Source organism: Poromitra crassiceps (genome assembly GCF_964638095.1).
Source record: "Poromitra crassiceps genome assembly, chromosome: 21".
NCBI classification, from domain to species: Eukaryota; Metazoa; Chordata; class Actinopteri; order Beryciformes; family Melamphaidae; genus Poromitra; species Poromitra crassiceps.
Window position 1 is genome coordinate 17,262,725 of NC_139638.1, and position 16,193 is coordinate 17,278,917.

General features: G+C 43.0%; 1 protein-coding gene across 1 annotated transcript in view; it reads right to left on the minus strand.

Moving 5' to 3' along the window:
* Positions 1 to 13,599: 13,599 nt before the first annotated feature.
* The window catches only part of sppl3 (signal peptide peptidase 3), a 50,911-nt gene continuing 48,317 nt past the window's right edge, over positions 13,600 to 16,193 (minus strand). Inside the window, exon 11 of the mRNA XM_083657849.1 lies at positions 13,600 to 14,739. Within this exon, the coding sequence (XP_083513975.1) occupies positions 14,659 to 14,739 (81 nt within the window). The 3' untranslated portion in view covers positions 13,600 to 14,658. The remainder of the gene's footprint in view (positions 14,740 to 16,193) is intronic.

Genomic DNA, 16,193 nt, shown 5'->3' on the forward strand with positions numbered 1-16,193 from the left:
GTCTAGCCTATGTAGCGGCGGTTATTATAGCACTGATAACGCTGCATAATGTAATGCAATGAGCAAAATGATCGACTTGATCTGTTCTCCAGCCTATAGGCTACCTATGCTACATGCCGCGTGTATTGGCTTTGCTGTTATAGTGGGTGTGATGTATGGGCGCCTATAGGACAGCTGACAGTTGCTAATACAAAAATAAAAAAAAGACACCAAAGTAAAGTCAAATATCACCATAATGGGTAAGCGGATGCATGATTGGAGTGCATCACATATATAGGCTATATAGGCGCCTGGTGAGGATCACAAGGATCGATTGGACATTGGCGCCTGTGTGGACACGGGTGGAGTCAGTGGGACAGTCACTGGTGGAGGCGGTCCCAGTGGGCGCTCTGAGCCCCCTTGCGAAGCTTTTGATTGACGCACAGAGAGAAGTAGCGGGCTGTGAAATTTGGCATTCCTGGCCAGAGGAGCTGAAATAATGGCATTATCCAGTGGGAGAGGGCCCACTCTTTACTCCCCACACACCCACCCACTTCAGCCCACTCAGAAGAGATCTGATTGTGCAGCCAGTCGGCAAAAAATGTTTGATGTAAAGGCGGGCCATGGTGGATCCGGTGATGAGTTTAGGAGCAGTTATGTCCCCTTTGCCTCTCTTGTCTTTCCATTGACTCTCATTAATTGGACTGAATTTGTTTGATCAGACGTTGATTTTTTTTAGTGTGAACACAAAAGCATGAAAAAAGTTTTCCTAAATCTGATTAAAATTGCCTTTGTAGCTACCTATAAATATATAGGCTATAATAGGCTATATACATCTCATATCTTAGTAATTGGTCTGCATAAGTCTTTGTTGACTCCAGTTGAACTGAGGCAGTCCAGGAGCAGAAAACCATGACTTTAAATGGATGTATCTCAAATTAAAAACGAATATGATTGTAACGAGAAAAGATTCTGAGGATTATTGTTTAGCCTTTCCTCAGTCCAAAGAATAGCAAAAATATGTTGATAACTTGGAAATTAACTTTAGTAAAATGATCAGTCTATATCAAATAAAAAGCTGCAGCTATTTTGCACATACGTTTCATTTTACTGTTACAAGTGAAATTGAGATACAATGATGATGAAAGGAAAGGTTTCAGAGGTGTTATTGAACAGAAATACATATTTAAAATCTCATGTCAGATAAAATACATGAGAATCTGACAGATCATTCACAATTTCCTATACATGTTCAGATTTAGAAATGTTCACAGTCCCAGAAGAAACATTATAGAATTGTTTACTTTATACACACAGTTTGGTTGTTTTCCCTGTCCACCAACACTTGTTTTCTGTAAATATTCCACTATATAGACACAACAGGCATGATCATTGTTGTACAATAACACTTGTTTGGAAGATGATTTAATCTTTGTATATTAATATGGGTTTAGTGACTTTCAAACAGAGTTAACTAATGAAAAGCACGTTCACAGTGGGAATTACATTTTGTTAAAGTCACTCCATCTGCTCTGGGTAAATAAAATCAACCAACTTTAAGAAGCAATGAGGATTATGTTCATATTTTCTACCAGATTTGTGCAATAAAAACATCAAGTAAATTATGTATTTGCCATCTTAAGTGAAACACCATCTGATAAAAGGAGGCTATATAGGCCTATAGGCTTATTGTTTCCATTAAACAATTTTTGCTTCTTAATTTATAGATATTTTCAAATCAGTTTCCTTTACACTTATTATCATGTGGTTTATATGTATATAAAAATATTTAATAAAATTGTATTCAACTCAAATTAAAGATAATTACACCCATGAATACATTGAAATGACACTGCTTGAATTACTTGAAATTAATTCATATCAAAATGTTGAAATTAATCAATGATTAATTTTGAGATTTGTCTTTACTCAAAGATGTCTGCACTGGGGGAAAAAGCACTAAAATAATTTAATAAGATATTTCAAACTATGTTTTCTGAGCTGAATGTAATATTCAGCTCTTTATGTAATTTTAAAACCCAAATTCAAATTGAAACATTTATAAACACTGAATAAACAGTCATTCCAAATGACAGTAAATTACTTTTACTATCATTGAAATTTCAACTTCCTATAACTGTAAATGAGCATCCAGTCTAAATAGCAATGCACATAAGCAATAATGCAATTTCTTAAGAGTTCTGATAAGGGAATATTGTAATTTCATCGACAAAAAAGAAAAGAAAAATCTTAATAGTATTTGGAGGAATTAAACAATTCTTTTTTTGTTCGATTCTGCAAGTATTTGTGGTTCATTGTGGTTGTAATGCGATGTTTGTGTAAGTATCTGTAAGAGTGGCAACACAGAGACACTAACTTGGATGTATTTCATCTTGGAAAATAAAGGCTATAGATCAGAAAAAAGAGAAAAGTCGACACAGTTTCTGTTGCCCCCCACATGTTAATATAGACCATATGATTTTGATTTGATAGAGCAATAGAGTATATATAAAATGTAGCCTACCTTTTTTGGTAACAGACAAGAAAAAACAGTGAAGCCAAAAACAATTGAGTTGCATGTTTTGGAAATGTTTATTGTGAACGCACCCTGGGGGGAAGGTGTAACAAACAGCTTCTGAATGGCCTGTGAGCTGTGAGGTGTCGTGTGGGCTGCCTGCCTGCCTGCCTGCGAACAAGGAACCTTTTAAACATGGCCGTTATTGTTCCCTCTCCTTCCAACCTCCCATCCTCCCAAAATGTACCTCCTTTCTTCCTTTGACCTCTGACCTCTCCCAACCCCCACACGCACACACATACACCACCATCCTACCCTACCCCACCTCCCCCTCTCTCTCTCTCTCTCTCTCTCTCCCCCTCTCTCTCTCTCTCTCTCTCCCTCTCTCCAGATTCCCTCTCATCGGGAGAAGACCAAACAACTATGACGGAATTGTCATTGATCATTTCCCACCCAAAAAGCTTAATGGCTTAGTCCCCCCCCCCCCCCCCCCCCCCCCCTTCCTTCTTCTTGTGACTGCGTGGGTGTGCAAGAGAGGTGTGGGGGTGGGGAGTGCGTTTCCTGCCTATCTTTTCCATGAAGTAGGAGACCCCACCTCGAGCACCGAGCCCCTCTACTACTACACCCTCCCCCCCTTTGCCTCCCTCTTGAAACAGACTCTATGGACTGCATGCATGACATTCCAGCTGTGTGGGTGGCACAGCCCTTTTTTTAACAGCGTCTCCAACAGCACACAGCTAGGGCTCCTAAAGCACAACACCACCACCAGGAGAACCTCGCCCCACCTTCTATCTTCAGACGCATTCCCACCAGCCGCCCGGGTGGTGCTTCTGCTTCCCTTCTGCAGCTCCTCTCTGCCACTGACGCTTAATGGGACATGTTTCTATTTTTTGCTATTGAATTGTCCAGGAGTTCATAGGGAGGGACGTGTAAAGCAACAATAACTGAAGGAGACATTCCTTCCTTCCTTCCTTCCTTCCTTCCTTTTTAAAACAATAAGAATGTAAATTGTATTTAAATTGTTGTAATTGTATTGTGCTTTTATAATCATGTTTTTGCAGATAATTGATGTTTTCACACTAATCTGTGAACGTTTGATATAATTGCAGAGATATTGATATTGATATTATTGCGACCATATTTCCCAACCAACAAAGTGATCAGAGCAGCTGAAATAAACCAATGCAAGAACGAAACAATGTCCACTTCCTCAAACCTCCACACTCCTCCTCCTCCTCCTCCTCCTCCTCCTCCTCCACACTCCTCCTCCTCCTCCTCCTCCACACTCCTCCTCCTCCTCCTCCTCCTCCTCCTCCTCCTCCTCCTCCAGGCCGCCATTAAATCAATCACTCATGATCCCAGAGGATCATTGTTGAAGTTTATTGAAGCTTGAAATCAGGATCTGCTCGTGTGAAGAATGGATCTCTAACCACAAACTAACAATAAACTTCATCCGTGTAACTCTAACTCGCACAGCAGCCCAACAGATTGTTTTTGCGTCCACTGGACGAGTGCTGGAGCGAACCTGCTGGAGCGAACCTGCTGGAGCGAACCTGCTGGAGCAGAGCAGAGTCCAAAAGGAGGAAAACTCAACTCCATTAACTGAACTTCAGAGGAATTCCTCACTTTACATACGGAATGCACTGCAGGTCAAAGGGCAAAGGGCCAGAGGGGAATCCACCCGCGCCCAGGCAGGCAGGCCTTATTTAAACAAGCCCGGAATGCCTGGCTAGGAGAGAGGAGGAGGGGAGGAGGGGAGAAGGAGGCTAGGAGAGAGGAGAAGGAGGCTAGGAGAGAGGAGAAGGAGGCTAGGAGAGAGGAGAAGGAGTCTGGAATGCCTGGCTAGGAGAGAGGAGAAGGGGAGGAGGGGAGAAGGAGGCTAGGAGAGAGGAGAAGGGGAGGAGGGGAGAAGGAGCCTAGGAGAGAGGAGAAGGAGTCTGGAATGCCTGGCTAGGAGAGAGGAGACGGGGAGGAGGGGAGAAGGAGGCTAGGAGAGAGGAGAAGGAGGCTAGGAGAGAGGAGAAGGAGTCTGGAATGCCTGGCTAGGAGAGAGGAGAAGGGGAGGAGGGGAGAAGGAGGCTAGGAGAGAGGAGAAGGGGAGGAGGGGAGAAGGAGCCTAGGAGAGAGGAGAAGGAGTCTGGAATGCCTGGCTAGGAGAGAGGAGAAGGAGTCTAGGAGAGAGGAGAAGGAGTCTGGAATGCCTGGCTAGGAGAGAGGAGAAGGAGGCTAGGAGAGAGGAGAAGGAGGCTAGGAGAGAGGAGAAGGAGGCTAGGAGAGAGGAGAAGGAGTCTAGGAGAGAGGAGAAGGAGTCTGGAATGCCTGGCTAGGAGAGAGGAGAAGGAGGCTAGGAGAGAGGAGAAGGAGGCTAGGAGAGAGGAGAAGGAGTCTGGAATGCCTGGCTAGGAGAGAGGAGAAGGAGGCTAGGAGAGAGGAGAAGGAGGCTAGGAGAGAGGAGAAGGGGAGAAGGAGGCTAGGAGAGAGGAGAAGGGGAGAAGGAGGCTAGGAGAGAGGAGAAGGAGGCTAGGAGAGAGGAGAAGGGGAGAAGGAGGCTAGGAGAGAGGAGAAGGAGGCTAGGAGAGAGGAGAAGGAGGCTAGGAGAGAGGAGAAGGAGGCTAGGAGAGAGGAGAAGGGGAGAAGGGGAAGAGGAGGCTAGGAGAGAGGAGAAGGGGAGAAGGGGAAGAGGAGGCTAGGAGAGAGGAGAAGGGGAGAAGGAGGCTAGGAGAGAGGAGGAGCCGCGCCTGCATTAATATGGGCATGAGCTGGGGCCATGGCCAGCCTGCAGGCACATTCAAGCCTCTTACCTGCAACTGACTTCACGTGTGACTGAATCTGAACTTCCTTATGAGCTTTTGCCAAATACATATTTGCTTATTACTGCTTTGAGGCGATAGACGTGTGCAGCAACGATAGAAGTATCAGCATTCTCTATGTCTTGGCCAGGTAGTGGATACAAAGTATACAGTTAAATGCAAAATAGTTCCATCAACAGGGTTCCCACACCTTCTTAAACATCACATTTCTTTCTGTATGGTTGTGTATGTTTTATATTTTGAAAAAAATAAAATAAAGTGTTGTCTAAAAAACATCAAATTCAAGGACCCAACATAGTTAGAGACATGGATCAAGGTTAATTACAACACTGAGGATTTTTATGAGAACTAGCACGCTTCACAGAAACTATTTATTACTGTTACAACACTGTTGCAGGCTTTGCAGGAGATCGGCCTTTTTCACCGCAGCCATTTTGTGTCTAAAAGGCAGGGTAAACACAGACGCAACCAAAACATTAATGAGGGTTTCCAACTTCCAATCCATTTAGGTGTTCCAGTGCAGGGGCCCTCATTAATGTTTTGGTTGCACCTGTGTTTAGCCTGCCTTTTAGACACAAAATGGCCACTGTGAAAAATGCCCATTACAAAGAGAGGGAGGCTTGAATGTGTGAACACTTGCTATGTTGGCAGACTCCTGTATGATCTCTTAAAAGACCGATTTTCAACCAGTTTTGGTGTCATTACAAAATCAGTACGTAGAAAACTGTAAGCAGTTTTGCAGGCATTCATTTAGTTTGATAGTTATTGAGTGGGTTAAGTTGTGAACCAGTGATGTCATTTGTGCATGAATGACATCACTGGGCCACAACTTAACTCAGAATCAATGAATGAATGAACCTGATGATGACGTGCATCTGCGAAACACGTTGTTCGTTCTACCTGTTGCAAATAAATCGTGTATTTTTGAAAGTCGGTGTTCCTGAGGATTTGTGGAGTGTGCGGTCCCGCTCTATGGACTTGTTCCTGATAAGTTTGTTTTTATCTAGTATTTTAACTCAAATCAACTCTCAGTCAAACTAAATGAATGCCTGTAAAACGGCTTACAGTTTTCTGATACTGATTTTCGAATGATGCAAAACTGGTTGGTGTTCCTTTAACTTCTGTAACACAGCACAATGAAACTGTTTTGTGTAGGTTGAAATCTATCAATTCAAGCACTTTCAATGACCTATGTCTATGTCTATTTTCAAAATATTTCAAGCCCCCCTCCCCCCCCCCCTCAAATTCACAAATGTTCAAGGATTTCTAGGACCCATGTGAACCTGGTTCCAATTCCACTTTGCCACACATGAGGCTGGGAATAGATGTGTGCAGCAATGTTAGAAGAGTATCATTCAGCAGTATTTAAATGTCTTGTCCAGGCATTGGATAAAAAGTACAGTTAAATGCTAAACAGTGCCTTCACACAGGATTAATGCTCTTTTAGTGTTTTTTTCCCCATTTCAGTCACATAAATTATGAAACATAACCTTCCTCTATCCTGGGAAATATATGCCATCATATAACAAATCGAGTAAGTCTTGTCTTATTTTGATAGTGAAAATCAAAGAGTTCTTGCCCCTCAATGACGAAACCTAAAATGATCAGTGTTGCAGCCTGCAGTGGTTGTTTTGGGCTGCCCTATCACCTGCCTGTCTGTAATCTCAGGATCAATAAGACAGGAATCTTAGGACCTCCTCTAAATACAAAAGCCCCGCATTTCAAATGTGGGCCACCCTCTCCATTTTTAGGACCATCTCGCCAAAATGTTTTACAAATGACATGTTACAATCCCCATGGCCCTGGTGGAATTCTGTCCACTTCAGGAGCTACAAAGCTGCAAAGAACTCATTGGCCGGTCTGGCCAATAGGTGAAGAGGGGCGGACCCTGCCTGCCTTGACCTCACCGACCTCCCCCACCCCCCAGTGTCCTGTTCCTCATCCCTCTTCCAGGCAGTCAGTCAGTCAGTCAGTCAGTCAGTCAGTCAGTCAGTCAGTCAGTCAGTCAGTCAGCCAGTTTAGTCACTATGGTCTGTAGTCTGTCTATCTGTCTGACGGTCTGTATGTCTCACACCCAATGCCTTTTAGCTCAGTACCATCAGCAATCTGAGAGGGGGGGGGGGGGGTGCCATGAAAAATGGACTATTCCATGTAATAACATTTCAGAAATATATGTTTTAGGGGGGGGGCGGGGTGAAATTCCCCTTATAAGCATGAAAATGTGACTTGCACCTAATTTCAATTGACGAAAATGGCAACAAATATCAAAGTAAATTGATTGTATTAAAATAAGAGGCTATATGCACATATCCATAACAGTGTCATCCCCCTCTCTCTGTCATATATACATTATTCTTGACTATATTCATTTGAGTTCCATGCACACGTATTCACAATTGTCCCTTATAACAGGCCTGTCTTCCAGACCAGAGGGGCAACTGAAAAGGATGAAATAGACAAAAGGCTTCAACACCCGGTGGTGATCATGAGAGACTGTTATTCCTATTCTGCAGCAGCCATTGGACAAAGCGCTTGACTCAGCATCTTTGGCCTGCTGTCATTGAAGCCGCCATTTTCACATGGAGGCTCAGAAGACTTCTCCATGATGGCCTACAGGAATCAATTACACGCTTTAATGAGAGGATGTCTTTCATTTGAAGGGACTTCCTGATAAATGAGATTTTTGTGAATTGGCCCATGAGAAGACCACATCCCATAGATGGTTCACTGTGAAAATATGGGTTTTGCAGCTTTGAAGGTTGTATTAATTTGAGTAATTAATTAGGCTAACTGAATGTTACTAAAACAGGTTCATCTGAACAATAGCCGTATCATTTTGGTTGTGATAAATAATAATAAGCCATGAACTGATCAGTTATGCAGCATGCACCAGCTGTGGTACTGGCTACACAGTGCTTCAGTGTGGTGTGTTTGAGGACCGACAGAGGCTTCTCATGTTGCTCTCTGTTTTCCAGTGATTTGGACTGTGTCGCCATCTGCTGGAGACTGTTGGAATGGACATACCATTTGATGCAAATAGCCAGTGGAGATGTCATGTTTTAGTTATACTGTAGTGGATCCATCTGTAGCACAAACCGTGTCAGCTGTTTCGGTGCTTTGAGTAAGGACATTTTTGAGCTATATTTTGAACACTTTCATGTCATTAAATGGAAGTAAAAAACATAATTTCTAAATCCATCCTTCTTTCCTAGATGTCTGTCAAATCAACATTAGGCTACTTCATATTTTGTGATTATATTTTCTTTTAAATGTATGATGCCCCCCTCTCCCCAAAATCGTATGTATTTATGTAAGGATATTTATGTAGCCTAAGCAAATTGAAATTACATAAATATCATTCAAATATCATCCCCCTGGTTTCCACTCTAACAATAGCTACTATGAAATGATGCTGATAACTTGATGCTGTCTCTGGCCCTGTCTTGCAGGACTCAGGAGTCTGGTGTTGGGGTAGTTAGGCTGATTGGGTGCACCTGGAACTGCTGCACTCATTGGGCTTAAGAAGACCTTCAGACCTCTCTCTCCCTCCTCGCAGATGAGTTATACAAGTAAAAGTTGAAACAACAATTTATTCACTGAAACTAAGACGACAACACAAACTACATGAAACAAAGACAGGGCCAGGAGAGCGGGAGGGTCGTCACAAAAGCTCAAATCTTATTAGATGGGAGACCCTGGGACATCTTATGAAATATGGGTCCATGGTCTAATTTGTGTCAGTCTACCTTATTGCCATCCAGGTGATTCTGGAATTGTTTTTTCCATTTTAATTGCAGTCTCTGGCAAATTTCTTCACTTCACGCAAGATTTGCTTTATACAATATATTCACACCTATGGCAGTTTAGATTCTTTAAACCATCTGCCCTACATGTGTTTTGACTGTGGGAGGACACCAGGCATGGGCAGAACATAAACGGACCGGGCCGAGATTTAAACCCATGGCCTCCTTGATGTGGCAGCACTAACCACTGAGACACTGCATCATATCTGTCCTGTAATATGTGACTTTGTCAGGACATTTATATATTCTACTGGAAGCCTTAACTGGACTTGCATTTCCCCACAAATGTACTCCAAATGTCAGTTACTGTAGCGTCCAGGGTTCCCCCACATTTTCACCAATGAAATTCCCATGACTTCTCCATGACCCCTTTCATGTCCACATTTTGAATGAGACTGAATTAAACACTAAGTAACAGTTTGTTTTTCCACTTTAAAAATAAAGTATTATTATTTTAACTCTGCCACACAAAAAAGTCAGCAACCAACCAGCCACAGCTTTTTGTGACATTTGACATAATCAATTTCACAAATACAATTTCACAACCTTTCCAAAACATTCCCCCTTTTACTGTATACTTTTGGTACACTTTAGATTAGGGAACACATTAATTATCGGTTTTCACTCAATATCTTATTTCCCTCAATAATAGCCCCATACTGAACAAAGCCGATAAAGAGGCCGAACATGCAAACTCCACACAGAAAGGCCCTTTCTCACTGTAGCCCACCTGGGCACTGAAGGCATGGGGAGACATACCCCCAGTACCAACAGCGTCCCATGCTGGAATCGAACCCACAACCTTCTTGCTGTGAGGTGAGTGTAAGGGCAAGAATGCCATTATAGTTGTAGAATACAATAGTGCAGAACAAGGTACTAATAAGTGGTTTGTATCATGACTAATATTGAACCAATACACTAGGCCATTGGTTCTCAAATGGGGGTCCGTGGCACTTTGCAAGGGGGTCCACGAAAAGTTTTCAGAAAAATAAAAATAAAAACTTTTTTTTTTTTGCAAAAGCTTCATAGTTCAACGAAAATATTTTATTCTTTAAATCTAAAATGGTTCATGGATTATATTCTAATCTAACAAACCTATCAATTTAAAAGTCAAGCACGTTACCGTGGATACAATTAAGCTTAGCCCAAAATCACAAATCAGAATGAGGGGGTCCCCGGTAGATTTTCTATCTTGTAAGGGCTCCTTGGCTGAAAAACATTTGAGAACCTCTACACTAGGCTACTAGAATGCATGTTAATGAGCAATGCAGTCAATATCAGCCGATATCGATGTTTGGCTGATACAGTACATCTTTTTCCAGGGATGTGGGAACCTTGTATGACCCAATGAAATTTATACTATTCTATCCATAACAAGCAATACTCTAAGTTGAGTTTCAGAAATGTGGGCTAAAATAGACCCCACTCTTGGTCTGATAGGATTCTAAATACATCTGCAGTAGACCTCACTGTTTGTACAGGACGACATTTTTTAGCATCTTGTAACTTTGACACTCTTTTTGCAAACAGTTACACATTGTGAGATCTATGCATATGGCTGCTTCGGGTTATTTGCTGCAGAATACTGACAATATGAAAAGGACTTGGACAAAATAATAAACATAAATGTTTTTGCATATGACCCAATGAAGAACAAAACCCACACAGACACTGGTAGTACAGTTAGAGTCATGTTTATTTACAGCTGAATCCTGAACGAGTAGGGAAAGGGAAGGGGCACAGGGAGGAAGGGGTTAAAAGCTTCAGGATCCTTGTTTCACTACACAGTTCTTAATTTATTTATTCACCTTTTTTCTATACAGAATCCATTCAGCTGTAATATCAATGCACCAACAGAGCTAGAGAGAGCCCTCTGCTGGAGGGGAGAAGAGGTGGAAAGAAAAGTATAAAATGGAAAAAAAACCTAAAAGTAAAGCACTAGGAAAACAAAAACAAAAACAAAACAAAAAAACTCCCCAAAAAACTTTACAAACAAGGGGATAAAAAGAAAGCCATCTTCCATAAAAAAAAATGAAAACAGACATTTTTTAAAATTGTTATCGCCACGATCGTCATCGGTTATTTATATACGTATATATATACATATATATGTATATATAAACATGTATATATTTTTTCTTGCCATGTCCATCGAGAGGCGGGAGGACAGGGTCAGGGGTCGGGGGGGGGTGTGGTTCCATGATGTCCGAGTTGAGGCGACTGGCCTGACGGGCGAGTCGAGCGTCCCGAGCTGACAAGTGTCCAGGCTCAATTCAGCCTTAGTGAAATCAGTCGGGCCCGTCTCGGAGGTGGTCAGTGCCGACCCGTCTCGTCGGAGGTGGTCAGTCAGTGCTGACCCGTCTCAGTCTTTCGGACCTGTAAGCCTTTTGTCCATTTGACGTCCCCTCCGTTTAGCCTCGCTCCTACGTCCAGTGCCTTGGTTGTAGGCCGGCAGTCTCAAAACTGCAGTAGCCCCGTTAAACGCAGTCCCAGAATTGACACCACTGTACACATAACATGCACGGCCAGATAGCGTGAAAAATAAGACAAAGAATAAAAAAAGAGAAGCCAGCAAAACTGCATCGTCCATACATCTCTCCCTCTCCGATTTCCAGCCGTGCGCTCACTCACACTTTCCAGTATACTTTAGCTATTAACTGACAAGCACCACAAAACAGTGGGAGGACTGACAACCCAAAAAAAAATCAAAGACTGTAAGACCGTCGGGTACCAAATGATGATAGTAAAAACATCCTACGGGCCAGCTTTAACTTCTAAGGGTCCAATGATTACAATCCTCCATTATCTTTTGTACTTGTGAAGGTCATGAGAGATTTCCTCCCCTCCCGAGGTCCAAACAAGACTCCATGAAGGTCAATGTTATTTGATCAGGCACTCACACACATCGAAACCATCCGCCCAGACAACTTCAGCGAAAGCCTTGGCACCTGCCGAAGATCTCCCCCAAACTCTTGGAAGGCTAAGTTACCTTTCGGGATGACTACATGTCCCTCTGACTCTCTTATTGTCCAGAATCTCACAATAGTCAGGTCTTCATCAACTTAGGCAGAAATAGACTTTTTGACATTTACAAAGTTCAGACAAAATAGGTGACATTTACAAAGTTCAGACAAAATAAAGATGCGGTCTTTCCAATTCATATCCATCTTCTGTCCAAACAATATATAAACAACGTGATGCAATGAGATCATGCCCAGGAAAAAAAAAGACTTTTACGCAGAGACTTGTGTAAGCTGAAAAGAAGATTGTAGTGTTTCCATGGCCATAAATAAGCAGACTTAGGATGACATACCTTTATGCAAAGCATGTATTCAGTAGAAAACTCAGCGAGATATATCATGTCCATGGGCAAATAACCTTCAAAACACAGTTCATTTTGTTTTCACACCTTAAGTGTGGGTTTCACATGATCAAAATGACATAGCATACTTTAAAATAAAGTGGACATTCATTTATTTGAAAAAACACTGTTTACATTTTCACTTGTCCCAAGAAAAACGGATACAAGAAAACTGCTACCCTCCCCCCCCCCCCCGGTGAAAATATTTCGCTGTAAATTTCTAGAAGATTAGAGACACACTGTTTCCATTAGACAGGCCATGTTTTGTTATTATTGAATGAGCCCAGGTCAATGGAAACCTGACTATTGTCACCGTTTTAACTGTGTTCTGGATCTCTAATTAAAAACCAAGTAAAACAACCATTCACACACGTCTCTCTCACTCTCACTCTCTCTCTCTCTCACACACACACACTAACACACACACTAACACTAGGGCAGGAAACTAACTTTCTCGTCAACCAGCCGCAGAGGTTACTCCAAAATGCACCAACCACTTTCCCATGCTACCACAACACCCAGCTTCAGAAAAGATGGCTGCTCACTGCTAGACTAGACTCAATCTGATAGACTAGACTCAATCTGATAGACTAGACTCAATCTGCTAGACTAGACTCAATCTGATAGACTAGACTCAATCTGATAGACTAGACTAGACTCAATCTGATAGACTAGACTCAATCTGATAGACTAGACTAGACTCAATCTGATAGACTAGACTCAATCTGATAGACTAGACTAGACTCAATCTGATAGACTAGACTCAATCTGATAGACTAGACTCAATCTGATATAGACTAGACTCAATCTGATAGATAGACTAGACTCAATCTGATAGACTAGACTCAATCTGATAAAACTAGACTCAACCTGATAGACTAGACTCAATCTGATAGACTAGACTCAATCTGATAGACTAGACCCAATCTGATAGACTAGACTAGACTCAATCTGATAAGACTAGACTCAATCTGATAAGACTAGACTCAACCTGATAGGCTAGACTCAATCTGATAAGACTAGACTCAACCTGATAGGCTAGACTCAATCTGATAGGCTAGTCTAAATCCCCAGCCACAGCTCAAATTGACCAGCATTTGGCTGGAGGCTGGTGTTAGTTTCCCACCCTGTAACACATGCTCCCAAACACAAACTCAAGATACCCCAAATACACGTGTACACATATATACAAAGAGAAAGTGGCCCCGGCAACACTGGGGGGACAGATTCACAATTCATAATGCATTATTTCTGTATATGCCAAGAATAAAATTTGTCTAAATAAAATACATATCGTATCTGTGGAGGGGCGGGGGGGGGGGACTGGGGACAGCAGATGACGTAGGGGACAACGGGTTTGGGGGGGGCTGGAGTGGGTTGACGATGATGATGATGATGATGGACAGATGAAGAGAGCAAGTAAGATGGAGGGAGGGGGGGAAGACTCTGCTCCGTTCATGTGTGGCTGTTCTCCCGAGCGCGCTCGCCGTCCTGTGCCACCGCAAACAACTCCGCCTCCTCTCCACGGTATGTCGGTTTTAAATCATTCCATAACAACAACAACAATAATAATAATAATAATAATAATGACCACGACAATGCTAAAAAATATATATATATATAAACCCCCACAGTCGCGTCTCACAACCGTAAGTCCACAAAAAAGGGGGAAGCCTGGCTCTGGAGGTCCTTCGAGTCAGTGAAATACAGAGAGATGCAGGGGAAGGAGGAGGAGGGAGGAGGGAGGAGGGTTGACGGAGGAAAAACGAAAAGACCCGGAGAAAGAAAGAGGGACACGGCAGAGAGAGGAGAGGCCTGAAAAATGGAATGGGCCGTGGGTAGAGAGAGGGTTAAAAGAGCTGAAAGAAAGAAAGAGAGCGAGGGAGACGACGAAAACAGCATCGGCAGGATACGTGCTACAATGAAGAGGAAATGGACAGAAAGAAAGAGGAAGTGGAGATAAAACATGTGTGTGAGTGTGTGTAGGGAACAGAGAGCAGAAGAGGAGTAGTGTAGCTGGGCTTTGTGCTCCACACACTGGTGTCCTTCTGAGGGATGAACAAAGTGATGACGACGACATGGCCTCACTGTGTGAGTGCGCTCCCTCTCTCTCCCTCCTTCCCTCTAGGGGGCAGCAGGTGTTGTGATCTGCACTCCTCCCCGCCGGCTGCGCGTGGATCCCAGGGTGCATCATACCTCCAGGAAGCGGGAGCTGCTGGCCTTGTTGTTGGCTGGGTGGAAGGGCTCTGACCACATGCGCCGCAAGTCCCCCTGTAGAGCGCCACGCACGGCACACAGAGGACAACCAATCACAATGTTTCCCTGGACAGCCACAACCAATCACAATGTTTCCCTAGACAGCCTCACCTACACCTGCTGTGAGGACAACCAATCACAATGTTTCTCTAGACAGCCTCACCTACACCTGATGTGGTGTTAGCCAGATTTTTATTGAAGACAAGAAGAAAACATCTCTACCCCTTTCCTCAGCGTTGCCCCCAGCGTAATGCAAGCCTGTGATTGGCCCACTGAGCCAGAGTTGACGCCCCCACCGGGCCTAAGCATCGTGATGTTTTTATGATTTTTTTTGGCCTATTTTTGAATCCTCAAAGCGAAGGTAAACACTGCCCATCTGCCAGAGATGCTCACAAGTCATTTTTCGCAAGTCCAAGTCAAGTCTCAAGTCTCTTCTGGATGAGCGTTCCATCATCTGCTGGATGCCATCCAGTCTAACTAAGGAATTCAAACCTTGTACTATATTATCCTCACTCCTTTATTAACACATTCACTGCCAGCCGTTTTTTTTTTTACTGTAGGTAGGTTCTGCCAGAGGGTTTTTTTGAGGATTCTGGCTCATCTTTCAAGACCCGAGGATTCTTTTCTGCTAAGATTTTGTGAACACACAATATCTCAAAAGAACTAATAGAATGTGTGCTTTCTCTGTCTAAAAGAGTTAGTTTGTAGAGTTAGTAGTTATGTAAGCATTATCACTTGAATACAGCATGGTTTCAGCGTCTGAAAAATTATTTTGAGATAAACGGCTTTTTGTGAAATTCGATAGAACAGTCACTTTAACCATTCATTTTTGGCATCAGTAAGATGTCAGACATCTAAACAATAGTTTTGAACAGTAATTTCCTCCATAACAGCAGGAAACACCCCTCTCATTCAAACTCCTCCCTCCGTGTGTGTTCTTCTTGGCTGCAGCGGGCGTGTCACAAGCTCGTTTCTGTTGCTGCTGTAACCTCGCGTCACCAGGCTCACTGCTTCTGCTGCTGCTGCCTGTCTGCTGGCGGCCGCTGTGCAAGTCTGGATCGGCTCGCTCGTTTCTTGTGGTTTGTGTTGAGAGCTTTGATGAAGCTTTTGCGATTCTGGTCTTATTTATGCTGCGTGTTTCAAAGTGTGTTCCACCCGTAATCTATTATGCAAATTTGCAATCCCGCACCGCCAGCAATCAGCGCGAAAACGAAAGCGTTTATCGCCAAACCATTTTCATGAGAATAGCTTCCTCACACATGCTTTTTGCTTGCCTTCCTCTAGTCTGGGAGAGCACTGTCGCCACTTAGTGGGTCGGTGGAATGGGTTGTACATGTTCGGTGGCTCCAATAATTATATAAGAGATGTAAAAGGGTTAGATGCACATCCCACGGTCAAAAAAAAAAAAAACATTTTTTTGACGTAAAAACACGTCATTGGCAGTCAACCGTTGGATTTAGTTTGACGTA